The following is a 25131-nucleotide window of genomic DNA, read 5'->3' as shown; positions in this document are numbered from 1 at the left end:
TCGACTTGGGACAGGTCCCTGCGCGCTTTTGAGAAGGTTACAGAAAAGTGGGGTTCAGTTGCCTTCGTGGGGCGAGTCACTGCCGCCGAATAATTCAAAGCTGCCTCCTGACTTTTCCGGAGTCTTGAAAGCCACAGAGGGCGAGAGAGAAGGAACTGAGCTTCCTAGGCCGGGTCTGCAGTTGGAGCGGACACGTCGGGCCGGAGCTACAGTTCCCGGGGAGTCCTGGCCGCCCCCTCGGCAGCTCCGGCGCCCATTACTCCAGCTCCCCCGAGCCTGGCGCTGCGACGGCCCCAGGCAGTTGTGGGGCGCGGGCGAGGGGGCCAAAGGTGCGCCCCCCAGGTTTCCGGGAACTTGGCCGCGGCCGCTGAGTCCCAGCGCCCTCAGGATCTCGGTCACCCGGCAGCCCCGCCGCGTACGGCCGCTGAGCGGCCGCCACCATGACGCCCCCAGCGCGGGGCGTGCGCACCTGGGCCGGGCTGGGCGTCCTCACCTCAATGGCCTACTGCTTCCACCGGCGGCGGGCGGCCCTGTCCGAGCCGCTGGAGGCGGACGAGCATCCTCCGGTCGACCGGAGCCTGCTGGAGTTGAAAATGGTGCAGGTGGTCTTCCGACACGGAGCGCGGAGCCCCCTCAGGCAGCTCCCGCAGAAGGAGCAGGTGAGGGGTCGGCCGACCGGGGCGGGCCGGCGGGCGAGCTCCACGTGGCCGGGTGGAGCTCAGACCCAAACTCTGCGGTGTCACCCTCACGGCAGCATCGGGACTGGCTCACCATGAAGGGTCACTGGCAGCAGCCGCACCCCCCAGCTCCGGCCCCGGCCCCAGCCAAGGTGCCGTCTTGGCGACCCCGGACCCCTCGGGAATTGCCAGCCCCCGAGGGCTGTGAGCAGAGCAGTGTAGTACGGCACACGGGGGCTGCAGATTCTGAGCGGCTCGGTGTGGGGCAGGGACCGAGGCTGCATTTCTAACAGGCTGGGCTGAACGCCAGTGCGTAGTGCACTTCTGGGACTAGTTTGCAAGTTATGGGACAGTTGTAGGGACCTTTGTGGCTGGAACGTCCCTTAGTGGAAATACTAATGAGTAAAAGTTGGGAACAGATTTAACAGCAGTTTCCTCTTAAAACTTGCCCGGAGACCACTTGAGGTCCCTCTAAGATTGTTTGCTTGTTTGTTTTGGTAACAAGTGCTCTAGCTTGGGGTTCTCCTTTTCTGTACTGGGTTTCTGGAAGGGATTTGAGGTCGGAAAAAAGATCGCAAATTCTAAAAAAGTACCATTGTTTAAAAGTAGATTTTTACAGGGGCCAGGCGGTAGTGCAGCAAGTTAAGCGCACATGGCACAAAGCACAAGGACTCGCGTAAGGATCCCAGTTTGAGCCCCCACCTACAGGGGGGTTGCTTCACAAGCATAAAGCAACTCTATGGGTGTCTCTCTTTCTCTCCCCCTCTCTGTATTCCCTTCCTCTCTCCTTTTCTCTCTGTCCTATCCAACAACAATGACAATAATAATGACAACAATAATGATAACAAGGGCAACAAAGGGGGGAAATGGCCTCCATGAGCAGTGGATTCATAGTGCAGGCACCGAGTCCCAGCAATAACCCTGGAGACAAAAAAAAAAGTAGATTTTTTAATTATTATTATTTAAGAAAGGAGACATTAACAAAACCGTAGGATAGGAGGGATACAACTCCACACAATTCCTGCCACCCAATCTCCATATCCATCCCCTCCCCAATAGCTTTCCCATTCTCTATCCCTCTGAGAGCATGGACCCAGGATCATTGTGGGTTGCAGAAGGTAGAAGGTCTGGCTTCTGTAATTGCTTCCCTGCTGAACATGGACGTTGACTGGTGGGTCCATACTCCTTTTACTGAGACTTCTGCTGTGGCTACACTAATTATTGACCTGGCCTGTCTTTCTAAAAGCTGTACTCTGGAAGTACAGCTCCAGTAGAACTCGGGAACTTGACTGGCCATATTCTTCTCATCAGTAGATTAGATTCAGTCATCTTTTAAAAGATAAATTTGACCATGTCTTCAGAGCTTTGCTCCAGAGAGTGGTAAAATGCCTCCCAACTTGGATAGGTTCTTCAGTTTTTATAAGACAAAGTTCAACATAGCTCAGCTTTGTTGTTACGTGAGGCATTGGGTAATATAACTATTTGCTTAATAATGTAGATAAGATGGGAGTGTGTTCATTGCTTAATACCTTCCCAGAACACTGCTGAGAGGGTTGTGGAAATTATTGCACAGTAGCACACCAGAATTTAATGCCTCAGGAGACAGAGGCCATGGATTTAAATCCCAGCACCACCATATTCCAGTGCTGAGCAGTGTTCTAGTCTGTCACTTCCATGAAAAATAGGAAAAATAAATAAAGTCCTTAAAAGAAAAAAACAAGCACAGCTATTAAAAGTAGTATTCACATGCCCATTAATTTCTTTATAGTGGTGGTGGCTCTTAACCTTGATTGAACATTGGATTCAACTGGAAAGTTGTTTTTGGTTTTGTTTCTTTATTTTAATTTGCCTTTTTTCCCCTTTTGTTGTCATTGTTGTTTTTTTATTGTTGTTGTTGTAGTTACTATTGTTGTTGATGTCGTTGTTGTTAAGACAGAGAGGAGGGGGAAGACAGAGAGGGGGAGTGAAAGACAGACACCTCCAGACCTGCTTCACCACCTGTGAAGCGACTCCCCTGCAGGTGAGGAGCCAGGGGCATGAACCGGGATCCTTATGCCAGTCCTTGCGCTTAGTTCGCAAAACCTGCTGCACTGTCGCCCGACCCCCTGGAAAATTGTATTTAATACTGATGCCTGGGTCTCCCTCCCAGCAATTCTGATTGAATTGCCCCAGAGCACCCAGACATGGTAAAGTATGAAGCTGTAGAATTATCTGGACTGGGCAATGTTAAATGTTGAGGCCCCACCCTAGGAAATTTGGATGTGCTTAGCCCAGGATGAGACTCAGGCTTTCATAACCTAAGAACAGTTTCCCAGTGTGCAACAGCCAAGACTTGAAACCAACGTGTAGATTCTAAAATTTCCACCTGCTAAGTTTTTGTTTACTTCTCTGTAATTTTTTTCTTTTGCAAGGAATGTAGCATTTGAATCCCAGTATAGTTTCGTCTTCACAGAAGTGTGCTTTGCGGAGATGCTATCCTTCTGTGTTGAGGGAACTGTGAGAAACAGTCCCACAGAACTCATTGCTGTGACTGCTGAGAAGAGTGCATTATATTACCCTATCCTGTTTATGAGGACCCTTGGGAAGAATTTGTCTGTTAGCATTAGAAATGGTGTACTTCTCCTGAACAGCTGGCTGGCTTTTATCTTTAAGCTTGTCTAGCTGATCAAGTTGCTCCTTTAACATAAAAGCCACAAATCTAGTGCTGAGTCTTTCTTGGTAAATGGCTCACCTACAATAAGTATGTGCATCTTCATGGTATGTGGGCTTTGTTTTGTTATAGAGAGGAGGGAGGGAGGGGGAAAGAGAGGGGCAGGACAGCACCAAAAGCTTCCTTCAATCCAGTGGGGGCTGCGCTTGAATTTGGATTGTGTGCCTGGCAAAGCAACATTCTATACAAGTGAGTAATTTTGCTGGGCTAGTGATACGCATTTTTATGTCACATTACTGCTGCATCTATTTTTGGATTTTGGCTCCTATGCTCATTTGCTTTTGTGTTTTCTTGCCTACTTTGGACTGGTCAGCTAATAATTGTATTTTAGACGTTGCTGTCATCTACTTTAATTTATTCTTGAAGGTAAGATATTAATAAATTAGTAGGAAAAAAATAAAGCTAGTCTTTGCCACTAATGCATAAGTGGAAGAACAGGAATGAGACAGAGTGAATTTGTACATGTGGGCATTATGTATTGAACTGGTGTTACTGTCTGTTCTTGAAAAATCTGTAAACATGGGAATCGGTGGTGGCGCAGTGGGTTAAGCGCACATGGCGCAAAGCGCATGGACCGGCATCAGGATCCTGGTTCCAGTCCTCAGCTCCCCACCTGCAGGGAATTCACTTCACAGGCAGTGAAAGTAGGTCTGCAGGTGTCTTGTCTTTCTCTCCCCCTCTGTCTTCCCCTCCTTTCTCGATTTCTTTCTGTCCTATCCAACGACAACGACAATAATAAACAAGGGCAACAAAAGGGGAAAAATCTTTTTTAGTCTGTAAATATGTCTCTTGGACTTGGCATGACGTAGAGTTTGAAAAGTTATCTCCCACCAAAAGGCCATTATTGGGGAATCTTGGGCTGAATGGGCACTATGAATGTGTCAGGCACTGTGCTCAACACCAGACAGACTAGGATAGGTACTCAGTTGAGGCTCTAAAGGAGTTTACAGTGTGGAGAGGGAGAAAGACAAGATAGATTTCCATTATAGGGTTGTGGCAGAGCACTGAGAACACAGAGGACTTGTCTAAAGCTTTAAAATGTCCAAAACCTGATTCACCCCGACCTATTCCATCTTGATTTTCATTTCAGTCAAGGAGTACCTCCACTACCCTTGTCACTGTTGGTACCAGGGTTCAAATCAAAGTATGTATATATGTATTGCCACCAGGGTTAGCTCTGGGGCTTGGTGCCTACAGAAAGCTCCACCTTTCCTGGCATCTGTTTTTTATCCCTTTTATTTCTTTTTCTGATAGAAACAGAGAGAAATAGAAGTGAGGAGAAAGAAGGAGAGACACCTATAGTACTGCTGCCCCACTTGTAAAGCTTCCTCCCTGCAGGTGGGGTCCAGGACCTTGAACCTGGATCGTTGCACATGGTAGTATGTGTGTGCTACCAGGTGCACTACTGTCCCAAAGTGATCTTTAAATTTTTTTTAAATTATCTTTATTTATTGGATAGAGACAACCAGAAATTGAGAGGGAAGGGGATGATAGAGAAGAAGAAGAGAGAGAGAGAGACAGATACCTGTAACCTTGCTTCACCACTTGTGAAGCTTTCCCCCTGCAGGTGTGGACCAGAAGCTCGAACCCAGGTCCTTGCACATTGTAACATGCACTCAACCAGGTGCTAATAAAGGATGTTTTATTATTTGTTTGTTTGTTTGTTTACCAGAGTACTGTTCAGCTCTGGTTTATGGTGGTGTGGGGGATTGAACCTGGACTTTAGAACCTCAGGCATAAGCATCTCTCTGCATAACCATTTTGCTATCTACCCCTGCTCATAATTTTTTTTAGGTCTATATTCTTCTTTGTCTACCCACCAACATAGATCTCAACTAAAGCTCTTGCCTACTTGTCTTCCAAGTCTGATTCATGTCACACACCCACCCTGTCTATTGTGACTGCCTTAGATGAGGTCTTGTACTCTCTTCTACATTACTGTAAACATTTTGAAATTGTTTTTTCTTTCTAGTCTTCCCATTCTAATTGTGAGCTATACTGTAGGTTTTTAAGCTGTTTTGTAGTGCCAGATGCTAAGTAGCTGGAGTTCTGCAGTCCCACTACAGATTCAAATAAAAAGCACACTAGGAAAAACAACTTAACTTCTTAGAAGACCATCTTAACGTGGCTAAAGCCCCAGAGGCCCCAGAGACCCCAGGTTCAATCTTTAGCTTCACTTTACCAAAGCTGAACATTACTCTCTCTTCTTCCTCTTATTCTGTCTTTCATAAATGAATAAGCATATAAATAAATATATAATTTAAAAAGTAAGATATCACCTGATATTTGCTAATGTAAAATTTTTTAGTTAACACTGTGAAAAGTACTTCCAGGTTCAGGCAAGACTTCCACAACTTTCCTCTGCACATTGTTAGCCAGCTCTGTTGTGCTCAGATTTTCTACCTGTTCTTGGAAGTCTGAATACCATACTCTCAAGTCTAGTCTTTGCTCATATCAATGTTATCCGTTTCAAATGTTCTTTCCATGAAACTTCTGGAATCTAACCAGAAGAGAAAAATCTGTCTTGCCTTTGAGCTACTGTGACCCTTGTCTGTTTTCTCACAGCAAACAGCATTGTTTATGTCCTTTATATTTTCACTTTACACTTTCATATGGAAGCCCAGACAGGGGCCATGTCACCTCAATCTTGGTATTTTCTGCAAGATTAAGATACATCAGATTGCCCACCTGTTGATTGTACCTACTGTGGCAGGCTCATTTCATAGGTATCCAGAATGCAAAGGCTAGATGAGTTTCTGCTTTCAGGAGCTCAGGCAACTCAGAGTAATAAAGTTGCTACCACAGGGAGCTATCAGGTTGCCATGAAAGCTTAGGGCCATGGATTAGGACTCCTGCAAACATTTAAACTGAGACTTGTAGAGTGAGCAGAAGTCTTGCCAGTCAAAGGGGAAAAGAACACCCCATGTAAGAGAAACATGATGAAAGGTGTGGGGATGGTGCTATAAGGAGCAAAGTTATGCAGTTAGGGTGAGTGCGGGTCAGGGAGGAATGGTGAAAGGGATGCTGGAGAGGAAGCAGGGGCTTTAGCAGCTGAGAACTCTTGGCAGGTCTTAGGCAGGGAGGTGATAAAATCAGAACTTGAGGGAGTCGGGCAGTAGTGCAGCAGGTTAAGCGCACATGGCGCCAAGTGCAAGGACTGGAGCAAGGATCCTAGTTCGAGCCCCCGGCTCCCCACCTGCAGGGGAGTTGCTTCACAAGCAATGAAACAGGTCTGTAGGTGTCTATCCTTCTCTCCCCCTCTCTTCCCCTCCTCTCTCCATTTCTGTCTGTACTATCCAACAACAATGACATCATCAACAACAACAATAGTAACTACAACAATAAAACAAGGGCAACAAATAAATAATTATTAAAAAAAAGAATCAGAACTTGAAAAGGAAGGAAGGAAGGAACTGTGATTAAGAAAAAAAAAGGGGGGTGGGCAAAACTATTCAATAGGGAAAAGAAGGCCTATTCAATAAATAGTGCTAAGAAAACTGGACATCCACCTATAGAAAAATAAGACCACCACTTAACACACACCAAAATTAACTAAAAATTAACCAAAGATCTGGATATTAGACCTGAAACTATAAAACACATTAAAGAAAACATCCATGCCACACTTCAGGACCTTATCATCAAAGATGTATCTGGAGACCCCTGAACAAGAGAAACTGAAACATGATTAAATAAATGGGATTATATACTACAAATCATAAATAAAATTAGAGGACCGATTCAATGGAATACTACTCTACAATTATAAAAAAGGTAACATTGCGTCTTTTGGGACAAAATGGATGGAACTGGGGGTGATTATGCTTAGTGAAGTCGAGAGAGAAAGACAACTAGCTCGATGGTCTCATTCACATGGATATAGGAAATTGAAACACATGAACTTGCAAAAAAGTGACCAAACAAATTGTCACTGAGACTTTGTGAGAACTTTGGCAGTTGTCATGAAGAGGCCTGGGGGTCATGGAAACATGTAGTAGTGTGTGTGGTGTGGAACTATACACCCCTGTAATCTTATAATCTTGTAAACAAACTATTGTTAGGTCACTAGTAAAATAGTAATAAAAAGAAATGGCAGGAAGGGGGTCTCTATTCTAAACACTAATCTTCTCATCTCAGTTGCTGCAGCACCAGTAGGGAAGAGTCTGGGGATTTAGAGACATTGAGCAGGTGGGACTGAGAGTTGTGGTTTTTTTTTAAATTAGTGATTTAATAATAATTGACAAGATTGTGGGATAAGAGGGGTACGGTTCTCTATAATGCCCACCACCAGAGTTCCGTATCCCATCCCTTCCGTTGGAAGCTTCTCTATTCTTTATCGCTCTGGGGTTATAGACCAAAGATCTTTATGAGGTTACACATGTGGTAGGTATTCAGGTGAGAAAATTGCCACTGAAGGGTGGAATGTCCATTCATGGGGAAGTAAGTGTCCACTGGAGAGGGACCTCACATTGAACCTTGGAGAGAAATTGGAAGGGCAGGTGGAATCAGGAGTCTACTACTTCAATAAAACTTTGAAAGAAAAACCAGCAGTATTTAATGTTTTATAATAATTTACTATTGTTGTTGTAATATAATTGTACAAATACTTCAAAATTAAAGTAAAAAGGAGAGGCTTCTTGGAGGATGGCTATTTGAGGAATTGGATGAGAGGAAAGGTAGTATGTGATAGTTACAGGAGGTCTTTGTGGGGGCAAAGGAACCTCGGGCTAATTCATTAAGAATTCTTATGAATATATTATTGCTGAGTTTCTGGTATGTCATTCATTCCTTAACCAGCCACCTGCTAGCTAGGTGTTCCTCTTGCTTGTTATCTTTAGCCCCTTACGAGTGAGTATTAGTGTAAGAATAATAGGACTTTGTTTCAGGTTACCTGGAATAATAAATGGTGGTCTTTTCTCCCAGTATTGCAGCAAGAGTTAAAGTTCCTTTCCCAAGTCAGTGTCAGTGTGACTCCAGCTGCTGTGTCAGTGCCTCTGAATAGTGGATATTGTTAAGTTTGAAGAACCTGTGTGTTTTGTTTTTGTTTTTATGATCCCAACAGGTAGACTGGAGTTCCCAGCTGTTAGAGGTCCCACCTCATACTCAGTTTGACTATACAGTTGTCAGTCTATCTGGTGACCCAAAACCACATTCATCTGATGCTCTGTTGCAGAAGACCACACTGAAGGTGAGCACTGCTTCTTGATCCAGGGAGTCCACTGGAAAGCCGAGATGGTTGCCCTTTGCCAAGGCAAAGGCTTCAGCAGGCTGTGAGGGGGTCTTCATCTCTCCTTCTCCCCCTCCTCAGGGGGGCATGTTTGCTGGGCAGCTGACCAAGGTGGGCATGCAGCAGATGTTTGTCCTGGGAGAGAGGCTGAGGAGAAACTATGTGGTGGACACACCCCTCCTTTCACCAACCTACAACCCACAGGAAGTCTTGTGAGTCTTCAAGGGGATGATAGGGCCAGGTGGTGGCACAACCTATATTGAGCACACACATTACCTTGAGTGAGGACCCAGGTTCAAGCCCTTGGTCTCCAACTGCATAGCACAAGCTTCACAAGTGGTGAAGCAGTATAGCAAGTGTCTCTCTGTCCTAACAAATAAAGACAAATAATTGTTTTTTTTTCTTAAGGGGATGGGAGGTGTTGTACCAATTTAAGGTCTTGAGCACAAGGAAGCCTGACCACCACCACCACCACCACCCTGCACCCCTATCAGTGGGTCCTACTTTCATCCCAGGTAGTTTTAGGGGCATTTATCCTTATAGAATAGGGTCCTATATCCTGGAAAAGGATGACAGAGGACCTAGTAGGGGTTGTATTGTTATGTGGAAAACTGAGAAATGTTATGCATGTACAAACTATTGTATTTACTGTCGACTGTAAAACATTAATCCCCCAATAAAGAAATTTAAAAAAAAAGAATAGGGTTCTGTAAACATGTGAGGTCACATTCATTCATTCATTCACTTTTGTGTCCCATGGGGCAGCCATTCAGCTCCCTGCCAGTTGAAGAATACTCCCCAGCCCCTTAGCTTCCCCATATGTTTTTGTTGTTTGTTTATTTGATTTTAACCTGGGACTTCAGAGCCTCAGGCATGGAAGTCTTTTGCATAACCATTATGCTGTCTCCCCAGCTCCCCATATGGTCTTGAAAGCCTCCCAGCTGCCCTGTGGAATAATATGATTGAATCTTCCCTTTATAAGTACCTCTAATTTTTTCTCTTTTTCCAGTGTCCGTTCCACTAACATGTACCGGAACCTAGAGTCAACACGGTGTTTGCTGGCTGGGCTTTTCCAACGTCAGAAAGAAGGTTTGAGGGAGTCGGGCGGGTAGCGCAGCGGGTTAAGCACAGGTGGCGCAAAGCACAAGGACCAGCATAAGGATCCTGGTTCGAGCCCCAGGCTCCCCACCTGCAGGGGCATCACTTCACAGGCAGTGAAGCAGGTCTGCAGGTGTCTCTCTTTCTCTCCCCCTCTCCATCTTACCCTCCTCTCTCCATTTCTCTCTGTCCTATCAATCAACAATGACATCAATTATAATTACAACAATAAAACAACAAGGGCAACAAAAGGGAATAAATAAATAAATATTAAAAATTTAAAAAAAGAAAGAAAAAGAGAAAGAAAGAAAGAAAGAAAGAAAGAAAGAAAGAAAGAAAGAAAGAAAGAAAGTAGGTTTGAGGGGCTGGGTGGTGGCACACCTGGTTGAGCACGTTACAGTATACAACGACCAGGTTTCAAGCCCCTAGTCCTCACCTGCAAAGGGAGAGCTTTGCAAGTGGTGAAGCAGTGCTGCAAGTGTCACTATCTCTCTTTCTCTCTATCTCCCCCTTACCTCTCAATTTCTGGCTATCTCTATCCAATAAATAAAGATAACAATTAAAAAAAAAAAAAGGAAGTTTGAGTTTGGAGTTTAAAAACCAACCCGAAACCTGCCCCCCCCCCCACATTGGAGGAAGCTTTGGTGCAGTGGTTTCTCTCTGTCTCTCTCTCTCTGAAAAAGTCAGCTAGAAATGGTGAAGCACCAGTGACAAAAGAAAAAAAAAATCAACCCCTATCCCTAGTGAAGTTTTTCTTTTCACTTCCAAAGTTTCCCTCTTTCTTGGTGCCTGCTACCTTGGTCTCTCAGCTCTGACAGTATGGCTTCTGTGGTATACTAAAGCCTATAGTCTCTTTCCTGCCTAAAACTGCCCCCACCAGCCTGGCCTTCACATTGGCGAAATGCAGATATCTCCACAAGCTTCATAAGACATCTCTACTCAGGTCTTGTGAACAAAACTTGGCACATTTTGCTTAGACACGTACTAAAGAAAGGGGAAAGGGCAAAGAGATGTCTAGCTGGAACCCAAGCCAGCTGCTATTACTCTAATCTTGGCGAATCCACAGCATGACCCAGGGGATACTAACAGTACTCTGTTCAGTCTTTCCTAGTTGAGAAAGTCTGTTGTGTTTGGACTTTGATTGCAGTTAGTGATTTTCAACATTTTTACTGTCAACGATCACGTATCTTTTCCCTCATGTGACATCTTTACCTCCCAGATGAAGCTGCATTTTGTTTTATAATGGATTCAAATTTTCACTTAGTTGCTGAGCGGAATTTTAGATTATCGTGGTTTCACCAGTGTTAATATCCTAAAAAAAAAGGCTTTTGGTATTTTGTTCAGCTTCTTTAGCGGTATCTAAAACATATTTTAAAATTTCACCAAGTATTTTAAAATATGCTGAAGATAGTACCTCACAGGCAGAGGAGATTGACCTTGCCTCGTAATGGGCTTGGTAATGCTTGGTAATTGACTCTGAACACTTGCAGTACCATAGAACAAACAGGGTAGATGCACTGCCCGTTACTTCTTGGGAGCCCCGAGGCTTACAGATAATCCACAATCCTTGCGCCCTCCTAAAGATTTGCTCTGTCTTGGCAACTGTTTCTGTAGTCTCCTGAGGCTCCCATGGTATACCCATGTGTGTGATCCCTTTCCTGCCTGAAATTTTGACTTACTCAACCTCCAAAAGGCAACTATCCTCAGACATAGCACAACTATGATGAGTGTAGGAAAAAATGAAATTTCAGGGAAGAGAGTAGCTCCCAAATATGGGAAAGGTGTATAAATATTGTTGACTGTAAACCCCATCGATCTGATGTGATCTGGGGCCCATATTCAGCTTAGGAGCCTATGTGACCTCTGCATCCCTGTAGATCTGAGCTCACATTCTGTGCTCATCAGTAGGAATGTTTCAAGCTGCCCCAATGCTAGGACCCATCTTCCTCAGGTGGAAGATAGAGTATGTTGTCTAACCTCCCTTTGGAGGAGGAAGCATTCTCTGCCATTGTGGTCCACATTGAGGGCAAGGTCCTATAGGGACCCACAAAGGGGTCTTTTGTGTTGTTCCTGATAGAGATGACTGGTAACAATGGAGAGAGGGATTTATTCAAGGTCTAGACTCATCATTGTCTGTTTGGGAATCTCAGGACTTCCCGAACAGGGCCCCAACTGATGGAGTGGCCTGATAGTGACTAAAGAGTCATCATTAAAGTGTGCCAGTCTCTTGCCATTATCTATGCCCATGTTCAGAGGGGAAGCAATAACAGAAGCCAGACCTTCCACCTTCTGCACCCCATAATGACCCTGGGTCCATACTCCCAGAGGGTTAAAGAATAGGAAAGCTATCGGGAGGGTGTCCGGCTAGCTTCGCGGGCGGGAGAGACGACTAGGGACTCATGGCTGAGTGGTACGCAGTTCAGTCTTTATTCATGTGGAACGCAGCTCAATCTAAGCTATCTCTAATCACAATCTTGTCCTTATACATCCTGAGGCGGAAGAGTCAGGTCCAAAGAGGATGTACGTAGGATAGGGGGTGGGGAGAAGGAAAAAGTGTGCAAAACAGTGAGGATTAAACCAATGCCCTGGAGGCAGGGCGGTGCTTAGTTAACAGTGGTTATATAAATAGAATACAGTGTTAAACGGGGGATTAAACTAATGAAACAGAAGGGGTCTTAGAAGCAGAATTTAGAAGCACACCAACAGGAGGGGATGAGATAATGGAGTTCTGGTGGTGGGAATTGTGTGGAGTTGTAACCCTCTTATCCTGTGTTTTTTGCTGCTGTTTCCTTTTTATAAAGAAAAAGAAAAAGAATGTTTCAGATAGAGACTGTCCTGGGTTTTCAGCGAGGAAGGAAGTGGTAGCACTGCCAATGTCTGGGTGTGATGGATTCAGAGAAGCTCCATCCTGGGACTCCAGTCTGACATCTGTCATAGCTACTTCCCTATCTTGCCTAATATCAAGAAATCTGAATAAACCAAAGAGCCCCAGAAGGCACTACTCTATTGAAAGTAGTACAACTTTGGGGTAGGGTTCAGGAGTAAAGTGCTAGAAAAGTCTGTATGCAAACTACAGAGAACTAGGCCGTGGTTAGGAAGCTAGAGTTTATTTGCACCGATTGATCAGATGTTCATTCAGTATATATCTGAGTGCCGGTTCAGTTGTGCCTTATGTATCATAAACTTAGGTTCACTACCCAGACACTGATATAAGGAACCTGATAGGAGTTATCAGGTATTATCTTAGAGGTTTAAGTCATAATTACTTTACATATAACTTGCTTAATCTCTGTGAGGCAGAGTTACAGGTGAGAGAACTAAGACACAGTGGCTAAGTGACTTTTCCTAGGGACACATAGCTGGTAAATTGTTGAGCTGGACTTGTAGCTTTTGTAGTCTGACTTCACGTTTCATGTTCTTCTCCTTTCTACTGCTTCTCAGAGGACAGATATCCTGGAGAGGCCTCTGACAACTTGGTCTGTTTTCACAAGTGGTCTTCTAGAACTAGAAGATTCTTCAGAGGGGTCTCAGGAGCTGCAAAAAAAGGAGATGGGACATGGATGTGCTTTGAATCCCCACCTCAAAGCTACCACTACCTTTCCTTCTATCATCTTATCTCATAGTGTGGGGAGGAAGTTGGCATGTTTCAGCAACAGCTGGAAATAACTGCTATTAGCACCATCTCTTCAGTTTACAGTAAAGCAGCTTGAGCCCCAGAGAAGAGAAGTGACTTTCCAAGGCTGCCCTGCTGGTTACTCAGATTCGTCACTAAACTCTTCTGACTTTCAGTCTGATTTTTTTTTTTCTTCCTAACAGACCAACAGAATATATTTAAATTCTGATATTAAACAAAGTTGCTCTAGCCTACTTTAAAATAAATTTTATTTACTGGATAGAGACAGAAGTTGAGAGGGAATTGGGGGGAGGGTGAGAAAGAGAGATCCTACAGCACTGCTTCACCTCTTGTGAAGCTTAAGCCCCCTGCAGGTGGGTCCTGGGGGCTTGAACACTTGTCCTTGCACATGATAACTATAACACAATAGGCTACTTTTAATATCCTGGGACTCTGTCTGCAATTTGCTATGAGAATAATAGTTTTTTGTGGTCTTAGAGTCACCTAATCACTCCATGGATTAAGCTCAGTGAACTCCAGAGAGCAGGTTAGGCTTGGATTTTGTGGGAGGAGGAGCTGCCACAGGCCTTGCCATCTCTGGTGGAGAGGAAATCTTGGATAGATGTTTGAGTGCCTTCTCAACATCTCGGCACTGACAGGGGAGAGCAAGGATACTCTGAGCTCCAAGCAGCATCCAACTATTTTTAGGTGTATAGGAAACATTGTGGTCTTTGGTTTCTAGTAGTTCATGTAAAAGCCTGGCTTTGTAAAGAGTGGGCTTGTGGATCTTTTGGCCAGTTTCCTCAGATTGTCATATAAGTTACCATATGGATTGTCATATAAGTTACCAATAGGATTGGCTTTTGGGAAGTAAGAAAGTCACCTTATTCTGATCAAGTCAGAACAGGCCCATTCTTTGCTAGAATGCTCAAGTGGTGGTAGGCTCTTGAGACAGACTTTTTTTTTTTTTCCGAGTGAGTCAGGGAAGAGCCAATGTGATCAAAGTCTGTCCCTACTCTAGTCTGTATGTGGCTCAGTAGGAGAGGTTGTGCTGGACAGATCAAGGCTACAACTTGCTTTCTTTCTCCACTGCTCAGATCCTAGGCGTGCTCCTGTTAGCAAGGCCAGAGCATGAGGGTATTGTCCTGACGGAGAAAGCTGGCTAACCTCCTTCTGCAGCAGTTTCCCCTGTTAAACAGAAAAGAAGGAAGTCGGGCGGCAGTGCAGCGGGTTAAGCGCAGGTGGCGCAAAGTGTAAGGACCTGCGTAAGGGTCCCGGTTCCAGCCCCCGGCTCCCCACCTGCAGGGGAGTCGCTTCACAGGTGGTGAAGCAGGTCTGCAGGTGTCTATCTTTCTCTTCCCCTCCTCTCTCCATTTCTCTCTGTCCTATCCAACAACGACATCAATAACAACAACAACAATAACTACAACAATAAAACAACAAGGGCAACAAAAGGGAATAAATAAATATTAAAAATAAATAAATAAAAACAGAAAAGAAGATGTGGGTGGCAGTGCTGGGAGAATAAACTGAAGTCTCTGCCTGCCTGCCTTTTAGGACCCATTGTTATCTACACTGATGAAGCAAGCTCTGAGGTCTTGTTCCCCAACTACAAAAACTGCTGGAACCTGAGGGAAAAAACCAGGTAACTGACTCTGGGTTGTTGCTCATCAGTGGGAGATGGACAGCTTTTTACCACCTTTGCTGGTAAGACTCTAAACAAAGGGCCTACCCACACCTGCTGTATAGGTGCCTGAGAGGTAGGAGGAATTGTACTGCACTCAGATCTGGTATTAGAGGTCCCAGCAATGACGAAGCTCTTGCTTGCAGTGAAGGTGCAAGGAGATTGGGGAAAGGCACATACTGGTTTGGAGAGATGGACTATATAACAAAGCCCCATGAGTGGGTGGGGCTTTGCCATCTACACAGCATTACCCTCTCAACAATTCTGAGGTCACTGGCAGGACACAGGAAGAAATCATTAGTACAAATAAGGGTGATAGAGTCAGCTACTGCATTGCAAATTGGGGTGCACAGACAGATACCGATTCCCTTTCTTTTAGCAGCGTGCTGGACAGATTAGTTTGGGCCAATGGCAATTTGCAATTTGCAAGCATTTTGTGCTGTGCTATGACTGTGTGTTCCACAGATGAAACAGAATGTTTTCAAGCAAACACAGGTAGAATCTGTACTGCAGTTGGTGTACTGCACCAAAGTAAAAGACTCTGGGGTGGGGGTGGGGAGCAGAGTGCAGGTCCTGGAAAAGGATGACAAAGGACCTAGTGGGGGTTGTATTGTTATGTGGAAAACTGAGAAATGTTTTGCATGACAAATTATTGTATTTACTGTTGACTAGAAAACATTAAAGAGTGGGGGGAGAATGTTTTCAAGCAGACCTGGGCCATGCTGGCACCATTTTTGGTATAAATGGAAGAAAATTTGAATTAGATTTAGAGAATCCAAGTTTTTATGCAGCCTTGGTACTTGCTGACTTATTTTTACAAGTCATTTGGTCTCCTAGAGCCCTAGTTTTATTTTCTCTGAAGCAGAAATAATACCGGCTAACCCTAATGAGTGGTTGAGGATTAAATGATATCCTAAATGATGAATGAGATTCGTTTTTGTAAGCTGTTAGCTGCTGTACAGTACAAGGGGTTACTTTTTTCTTTTCTTTTCTTTCTCTTTCCTTTCTTTTGTCAGAGGCCGGAGGCAAGCTGCCTCTCTGCAGCCAGGCATCTCAGAGGACTTGAAGAAAGTGAAGGAAGGAGTGGGTATCGCCAGCGATGGAATAGACTTCTTCAACCTCTTAGATAATGTGGCTGCTGAGCAGGTGGGATAAATGTCCTCCTTGGGCCAGGGGAACAGGGAAGCTGGGGGAGGCACCTGGATAGACAGGCTCCCGAGTTAGAATGGGGTGGGGGAAATGGGAGCAAGGCCTCCCGGTCTGAAGGCAGTTGTGGTAGGACTTGGAGATGGAATGAATGTGGGAGCTGGATAAGAGGACAAAACAAAGGAGGACTTTTCTCTTGGTCAGGAGACCAGGCATTTACCTCTAAACCAGAGTTTCTTGAAGTGTTTCCAGAATGCCCAGCATCTGGGTGTCAATTAAGGGTGGTAAGGAGAGGGGGGTGGGTGATGGGGAGGGAGAGATTATTATCTAAACATTTTGGAATTCCTGTCTCCCTACTCTTGAGAGAGTCTATACATTACAGCTTATTAAAGTTGCTAGGAAACCTGTAGTAGTAGTGAAAGCTGGTTGGGGAGATAGCGGTGTAGCTATGCAGAAAAAGACATTTGTGCCTCAGGCACAGAGGTTCCAGGTTTGACTCCTAGTACCATCAGAATCCAGTTTTAGTAGTCCACTGGTAAAGCAAACATTCTCTCTGTGAGTAGGTGCCATTATCCCTGACAGAGTCCAAACCCTGGCTTTGTGAGCAAACAAGCAAAAAACCTGGTTAAGTTAGAGTTATTTCTCCCAAATTTATGTAGTCAGGATTTTTTTAAAAACACTGATGACCAGGGAGTTGGGTGGTAGCGCAGCGGGTTAAGTGCACGTGGCACAAAGCGCAAGGACCAGGGAAAGGATCACAATTCAAGCCCCCCGCTCCCCACCTGCAGGGGAGTTGCTTCACAGGCAGTGAAACAGGTCTGCAGGTGTGTATCTTTCTCTCCCCCTATCTTCCCCATCTCTATCCATTTCTCTGTGCCCTATCCAACAACGATGACATCAATAACAACAACAACTACAACAGTAAAACAACAAAGGCAACAAAAGGGAATAAATAAATAAATATTAAAAAATTAAATTAAAAACATTGATGACCACAGAGTGCTTCTCTAGACTCAGAAGTTGGTTACCCCACAGTAGTAATGCCTGGCTCCTCTTTCCTTCTGCAAAAATCACAGTGTACCCAGAAGGCAGAAGTGCACCTTGTAGCTATGTGCAAAATAGGTTCAAGGTAATAAAACAGGAGTTTATGTGGCATGATTTTTAGAAAGAATTTGAGGTAAAATGAAGACCAAGTAGAAATTTTAATTCATCTTTTACATAATTTGAAAAATGCAATAAAAAAATTTTTTTGAAATATAGGAGGAGTTATCTGAAAGAAAGAAACTATTTTTTTTCCCCTGGGTTTTATGATCTCCAAGAAAGAATAGCTTCAGAAGGGCCTTCGGGACACAGATTTTTTAAAAAAAACTGTTAAGGCCCTCCCCGGGAGAAGACAAGCTCCCGAAGGCTCCGGGGACAGATCACTGCCAGGCTCAGTGGGTGAGGAACATTTCTTTCTCACGCTCAACCTGTGGCCCTTTCAGGTACACAGCCTCCTGAGCTGCTCCACACTGAAGCGATTTGCACGGATGATTGAACAGAGAGCTGTGGACACAGCTTTGTACATCATGCAAAAGGAAGACAGGTGAGGGGGCTCTTCTGCTGCTGGCATACAGTCACGCTTGGCCAGGCCTACCAATGGGGAAGGCCCGCTCACATCTGCCAGCCAGCATGTCTCTGTGTGCTAGCACAGCCCCATCCTGCTGGCTCAGTGGACTCACCCCTAGGCTCCTACACTTCTGGAATTGGGATTAGGGACCTAGTGCTACCATTCACTTTTACACGGAATCAGGAATCATCAAGTTGCTCTCAATTGCTGGCTTTCCTTTTGCTTTAAGTTTCAAAGGATTTGAGGGTTTCATAGGTAGTTGATGGGGAAAAGAATTTTTTACTCACTTTATTCATCATGTTACATTTTATGAACTGTTTTCACATTCTCTCTGTGAGTAGGTGTTGTTATCCCTGACAGTTCAAATCTTGACTTTGTGAATGAAGACAATGGAATTTAGGAATGCAGGCTGCTTGGCTTAGGCCTCAGCTAGCAGAGCCAGGGCTTGGACCCAACTCTTTTGACACTTACCCTTACATTTTCTCTGCAGTACTGGCACTTAGGGCTGTTTTCAAAAGACCTGTATCCTGACTACCAGAGTGGAGAATTTCTCCCTTACCAACTTTCAGAGAAATAAATTGCCATTAGGCCATCCAGATTGTACTCAGAATAGGTAACTTAACAGAGGAAGATGAGAATATATAAAGAGATAAAAGTTTCTAATAGTTCAAGAACATGCATTATCTGCTGCATAAGAATAAGAGCCTCTGAGTGCTTTTCTCCCACTCAGAGTCCCCCACTGTGTCCTTTCATGGACTCTCGTGGGGGCATCCAGAAGGCTCCAGCCATGCCACTCAGGTGGCTGCCATTCCCTGTGACTTGCCACCTTCCCTCAGCTGTTCCCAAAGTGGCCCTGCCTGGCCTGACTGCTCAGCTGCACCAGCACACTTGTGCACACACACACACACGCACAGCTCCATGGGGTAAATATTTTAGGCTTTGTAATCCATGTATTCTGTGTTGCAAGTACTCTTCTCTGCCCCTGTAGCATGAAAGCAGTTGTAGATGATATGCAAAGAATTGGGTCTGGCTGTGTTCCAATAAAACTTTATTTACCAAAATAGGCAGACGGTTGGATTTGGCCCTCAGCCATCGTTTGCTTTCTGCTGCTGTAAAGCATATTAAACAAGACCTGATCCATCCTCCTTTCCATTTCAATCAGACCTGCTTTCATGAAACCAATGTTTCTTCAAGGACCAATGGTTACAGTCTCACAATGTGGCCCAGCTTGGCTGGCCCTGGAAAGTGTCTGTTGAATACAGTCTTAGTTGCCTACTTCTCATCCTGGGCTTCAGTATCCCTTGATTTATAAAGATGGCCATTTACCTAGTCACAATGAGTAAGGACTAGTGTAAGTTAATCTTGGTGACCCCATTGGATTCTGGAAGTTCTAGGGGAAGGTTTTGTTTTGTTGTTTGATGTTTTGCTTTTTTTTTTTTTTTTTCATTTTTGTAAAAAGTGGTAGGTACCCAGACAAAGCTTTCTTGCCACTTTATTGACCCCCATCTTCCTTCTTTCCTTACTGAAGTAGACACACCTTGAGTTGCAGTAGCCACCTTGTGAGCCTGGCCTGAGTAGCCTGAAAAGAGTAGTGTGGGAGCCACAGCACCAAACCTGTGAGCTCTGCTGCTGAGCTTGTTAGATCAGTTTGGTTGGTTTGTTTGTTTTTACCAGAGCACTGCTCAGTTCTGGCTTAAGGTGGTGTGGGGATGGGATTGAACCTGGGACTTGAGCCTCGGCAGGAGAGTCTCTTTGCACAACCATTATGCTGTATGCCCCTGCCCTTAGATCAAACAAATAAGCGCCCTTTTGGTCTACACACCATAGAAGGTAGGCAGGTGCACTTTAGAATGTTGTGCCTCTGAATCAGTTTTCTAGGGGTCTCTGGGATTTCTGGAAATCCGACCCAGCTTGGTCCTTCGTTCCTAATAATTAGTTCTTTGTGATTTCTCCCTCAGTCCCGCCTGTCTCAGTAGTCTTCGTGGCAGGTCTATATTTTGAGGATTTTATTGTTGAGAATCTTTATGCACAGAGACCTCTCTAACTGAATGCAGTGCTGCTTCTATCCTTCCTGCCTGTCACATCTCTCACGCATTACTTGTCTTTGTCTTAACTTTGTCTGATTTGCTTGTGAAGTCCTGGGGACAAAACCAGCCTGCACTCTGTGCCGAGTACCCGACATGTGCTCATATATTGTTTGTTCACTACAGGGAAGCTCTGCAGATGGCAGTGGGCCCGCTCCTTCACATCCTGGAGAGCAACTTGCTGAAGGCCAGCGACCCTACCACCCCTCCTGGCAAGACCAGGTACCTGACATAGCAGCTTGACTTTGTGCACGTAAGGGCAGTGGAGGAACTCTGGACACAGGCCGGGAACCAGCTCACCTAAGGGCAGTGGAGGAACTCGACACAGGCAGGGAACCAACTTTTAGAGGGCAAGAGTCAGGCGTTCAGTGGATGTCTAAGAGACCACAAGTCCCGAAGACAGTCACACTTTTGTCTTCATTCCTGCTCCACTCATCATACCAGTTTCTGATATCTTTATTTTAGTTAAAAAGAATACTAAATTTATTTTGGCACTTTAAAACATGTTAGTTTAAAAAAGGCTGTGGCATTTTTAAATGTTGGAAGTGCAGCCCAGGACGTATGCAGCAGGGAATGCACCAGTCTTGCATGTTTGAGGTTCTAAGTTTGATCCTCAGACTCATGTTCTGGTTCTATTTCTCTCTCTCCCTTTCTCTTTCTCTCTCACTGTCTCTTTCTTTCATAAGTAAATCTTTCTTGAGGAAATATAAAAATGTCCCCTTGTGTCAACAAAAACCCTATAAATCAACATTTCTTCAATAAAGTGATATCAAGGGTGGAGGGTAGGTAGCATAATGGTTATACAAACAGACTCTCATGCCTGAGGCGCCAAAGTCCGAGGTTCAGTCCCCCACACCATCATAAGCCAGAGCTGAACAGTGCTCTGGTAAAAATAAATAAATAAATAAATAATATTGAAATTGGAAGGTACAGGACTGGGCTGTGGCATACCTGACTGATTACCATGTGCAAGGGCCCAGGTTCAATCAAGCTGGTCCCCACCTGTAGAGGGAAGCTCTGAAGTAGTGCTACAGGTCCCCCCCTTATCTTTTCTTTTCTCAATTTCTCTGTCTTGTAAAATTAAATTAAAAATATTTTTTAAAAAGTTGGAAGTGTCAACCTCCATTTCTACTTTTGGAGACCCTGGGGCCACAAGTTAAGACCCACAGATTTGGAATATTATGTGTCGCAAGCACTTGCTAAACAAAGTGTGGCCTGTAAGTGAACAGAAAGATTGCTCTCCTATCGTCTAGGAGTTGAGTTCCCACACTCCAGCCTGACTTACTGTATCAGAATCTGCTTTTTATCAAGCTTTTCAGGTAATGCATACCTTCCCTCATGTTGGAGAAGCACCAGTTGTCACTACTTTCTAGAGGGAGAGAGAAAGTTTGTACATAAGTGGAAACTCATGATGAGTGTGGGAAAGGTAGGGGGCAATGAGCTAAATTAGAATCATTCAGGAACTTTAGTCCAAGGTTTATACTAGCAAATCAAGGTTGGAAGATAGTTCAGGTGGTAGGGTACATGTCTTGCCATGTGCACAGTCTAGCCTCCAGCCCCAGCACCGTGTGAGAGTACCACAGCACCAGAGGAACTGGTGTCTCACTCCACAGCCTCCCTGTCTGTCTTTGTCTCTGTTTTATTTGAAATTAAAAAACAAAACAAAACAAAAAGAATGCAAATGTAGGCCAAGGTGGAGTAGAGAAATAGCTCACTGAGTAGCAAGAGATAGCTCACATTATGCCTGCCTTGCCTTGTGCGCAGCCCAAGTTTGATCCCCTGCACCATGTAGGAGTGCCAGAGTATTGAAGGAAGCTCCAGTGCTGTGATGCTGTGGTTTCTCTCACTGTCTCTCTGTATGGAGATTATCAACCCAGGAGCAGTGAGATCATTCATGCAGTTTATAGTAACACATTCACGTGGATGTCTCTCCTTGACCTCCACAGTTCCTGTAATGACAATACATTTCTTACCGGCCAGTTCAGCTTGCCATTCATTCTTCCCCATGCTCTCCACCAACCTTATATCCATAAAACACTACAAGATTCAGTGTTAATCTTCTAAGTTGGAGGGGAAGTGTCGACAGATAAAGTGCTTGAACTGTCCTAAGGGTTAGGACGGGTCAGGCAGATGTAGATTAAAATGCCACCTTTATTACTTAAGTCCCTTCCGCCAAGGAGGATTAAGTAATAAAGGAGGAAAGGCTTCTATACTAAACTCATCACACAGTAAGAAAGAAGAATGTTTGCTATAAGTAAGAAGAACCTACAGAGAGAAAAGAGGTTAGGCTTAAGCCACACATGCTGTTTATTTCTTTATTGCAATGCCAGAGGATGAATCCAGAGCCGGATACTGCTGAGAGGCCTTCCTGGCCCTATTTATTTGTTTGTTTGTTTGTTTGTTTATTAGAGGCAGAAAAGAAATGAGGAAGCAGAGGTGAAACACTACTATAGCACTCCACCACACATGGAGCCCCATCCCCACCCACCCCCAGCACCAGGGCCTCACGCAACAAGGCGTGTGCTTAGCCAGGGAACCATCTCCTGGTTCCCACATGCCGTTTCTTCTTTTGATTAATATTTGCGTTTTATGAAATTCAGTGAACAAAAGGCTGAAGACTAAATGAGCTGGGAGATTTGTTCTTTCTTGTTTTTCTTTTTCTTTTTTTTTCTTTTTTTACCAGAGCACTGGCTTATGGTGGCATGGGGAATTGAATCTAGGACTTTGAAGCCTCGGGCATGAGAGTCTCTTTGCATAAACATTATGCTATTTACCCCAGCCCACCATTTCTTTTTTAAACTTACCAGGAGATGAGTAGGTAGTCAGGAGGCATCCAGGAGAGCTAGTGGGGTTCTTTCCTCATGACAACATGGATAAGGGTTCTCCCCACAATCTACTTCCAAAGAGGTTGATGCCAGACTCAGCGGACTTTGAGATGTCACCTAGTTTCTGAGGCAAGAGTTTTCCTTTCCCAATAGGGGAAGGTGGTTTCCTCCTGAGGTAAAGAATTGTGGGGGTTGTTCCCTCCCTGCAGGAAGATGTACCTCTATGCAACTCATGATGTGACCCTCATACCTCTCCTAATGAGCCTGGGGATTTTTGACAACAAATGGCCCCCATTTGCTGTTGACCTGACTATGGAACTCTACCAGCACCAGAAATCTAAGGAGTGGTTTGTGCAGCTCTATTACCATGGCGAGGTAAGACCTCTAAGGTACCCAGCCCCATCCACCTAGTCTAGGACCAAGTCTCCCTCCTCAGGCCCAGGGGAGCCTCTGCTGGGACAGTCAGCTCTCTAAGTCTTACAGGGCAACTCTGGGACAAGGTTGCAGAAATAAAGAACTTGACAGATGATGACAAGCTTGGGCCTTGGCCCTTACCCCAATTCTGTAACAGGTTCCTGTTAGGAACAAGACTGCCTTTCTCTTCTCTTGAACATGTCTGTCAGAAAGTAACATCCTGACTGGGAGACGTGTTTTGAAAACCAATGACAATGATCTATGCTTGTCTTAGCTGCTTCAGGGCAGAAGCCAGAACCCTCCCCAAAGATTAGACTTAGACCTCTCAGCTCTCAGGTCTAATTTAGTAGTGTCTCCTCAGTTAGCTCAAAAAAGCTTCTTGAGGGAGTCGGGCTATAGCGCAGTGGGTTAAGCGCAGGTGATGCAAAGCACAAGGACTGGCATAAGGATCCCGGTTCGAACCCCGGCTCCCCACCTGCAGGGGAGTCGCTTCACAGGCGGTGAAGCAGGTCTGCAGGTATCTTTCTCTCCTCTTCTCTGTCTTCCCCTCCTCTCTCCATTTCTCTCTGTCCTATCCAACAATGACAACAACAATAATAACTACAACAATAAAACAACAAGGGCAACAAAAGGGAATAAATAAAATAAATTTTTTTAAAAATCAAAAAAAAAAAAGCTTCTTGAGTGACTTACCAAACAGGACACAGTTTTTTTTTTAATTTTCCCTTTTGTTGCCCTTGTAGTTATTATTGTTGTTGATGTCGTCATTGTTAGATAGGACAGAGAGAAATGGAGAGAGGAGGGGAAGACAGAGAGGGAGAGAGAAAGATAGACACCTGCAGACCTGCTTCACCTCCTGTGAAGCGACTCCCCTGCAGGTGGGGAGCCAGGGGCTTGAACCGAGATCCTTACACCGGTCCTTGAGCTTTGAATCATGTGTGTTTAACCCGCTGCGCTACCACCCAACTCCTGACACAGTTCTTTTTATTCTGGAAACTGGCCATTGCTGGGTCTCCCTTTCCCTAAGTTGTGTACATAAACATATTACTTGGGTCAAAGCCTCTCGAACCTCTGGAAGCAGCTGGAAACAGCAGGAGAATGAGGTTTTCAGAAGCCCTGCTGAGTCATGTCTCTTTCTCAGGAGCAGGTGCCAAGAGGTTGCCCTGAGCTGCTCTGTCCACTGGACAAGTTCTTGAACGCCATGTCAGTTTATACTGTAAGCCCAGAAAAGTACCACACACTCTGCTCCCAAGCACAAACAATGGAACTTGGAAATGGAGAATGACTGCTTTATACAAACCATGTGTTGATTTTTTTTCAATAAAATTCTGTTGCATAGTGCCTCCAGCTATTGTGTTTGGGGAGAGGGAACATGTACTTTTAGCAAAAAGGCAAGGATATTCCTTTTCTGTAGGTAAATTAAGGTTTCTTCTTGAAAAGAAGTGAGATGTAATGTTGAGACCAAAGGGATATGCTGTGGCTTGATCGTGGTCAGCAGCATCTGGTTCTAACACAAGCAGGGGACGTTATAGTCCTATAGTATTTCAGTTTGGGATGTCAGTTTTATTTTTTTTCCTACTTTCATTTCACAAGCATATATTGAGCACCTGCTAAGTAATAATCATTGTAAAAGTGAGGTGTTTCTGCCATCAAGTTTTAGTCCAGTAGGAAAGGCAAATATGGAACTCTAGTGATCTTTTTTGAAGAAGAGGTGGAGGAGAGAGGGACATGGACTCTCTTCTGAGGAGATGGATCCTGAATTGAGTAGAAACAGGTGAGTTGGAGTTAACGAGGTAAATAGGGAGAGAAGGGTGTTGTGTAAGTATAGAAGGGGCTATCTGGCTAGTCCATCATTGTGTTGCTCTAGTCAAGCACGAGGTTTGGCACAAAGAGGACCTCAGCAAAGATACTCTGAATTGATTCTAGATTCCACAGCTTCCCTCCAGGCTCTGCGTGGCACCAAGGACCTTCTGTGCACTCTTTCCTCTCACCACTAGGAGGGAGCATGGAGTAGGAAAACACCTAGCCTTTTGCTAGGTTCAGA

The 25131-nt window shown here is 44.7% G+C and overlaps 1 protein-coding gene across 1 annotated transcript; it reads left to right on the top strand.

The window, feature by feature from the left end:
* ACP6 (acid phosphatase 6, lysophosphatidic) lies at positions 1-24428 on the top strand. Its single transcript, XM_007528673.3, has 10 exons — positions 1-659; positions 8450-8575; positions 8696-8826; positions 9624-9703; positions 14883-14970; positions 16026-16155; positions 17640-17740; positions 19975-20070; positions 22883-23048; positions 24229-24428. Exons 1-10 carry the CDS (start codon positions 441-443, stop codon positions 24370-24372), a joined length of 1281 nt encoding a protein of 426 aa, XP_007528735.2. The 5' UTR covers positions 1-440; the 3' UTR covers positions 24373-24428.
* Positions 24429-25131: the final 703 nt, after the last annotated feature.

The sequence above is a fragment of the Erinaceus europaeus genome, chromosome 11 (genome assembly GCF_950295315.1).
Source record: "Erinaceus europaeus chromosome 11, mEriEur2.1, whole genome shotgun sequence".
Classification (NCBI taxonomy): Eukaryota; Metazoa; Chordata; class Mammalia; order Eulipotyphla; family Erinaceidae; genus Erinaceus; species Erinaceus europaeus.
Note: the sequence above shows the minus strand (reverse complement) of the source record. Positions and strands in the feature narration are given on the sequence as shown.

Coding starts and splice junctions, on each gene's coding strand:
- ACP6 (XM_007528673.3), top strand. CDS start 441: ATGACGCCCCCAGCGCGGGGCGTGCGCACCTGGGCCGGGCTGGGCGTC. Junction 8,576..8,695: donor TGCAGAAGACCACACTGAAG/GTGAGCACTGCT, acceptor CCCCCTCCTCAG/GGGGGCATGTTTGCTGGGCA. Junction 16,156..17,639: donor ATAATGTGGCTGCTGAGCAG/GTGGGATAAATG, acceptor TGGCCCTTTCAG/GTACACAGCCTCCTGAGCTG.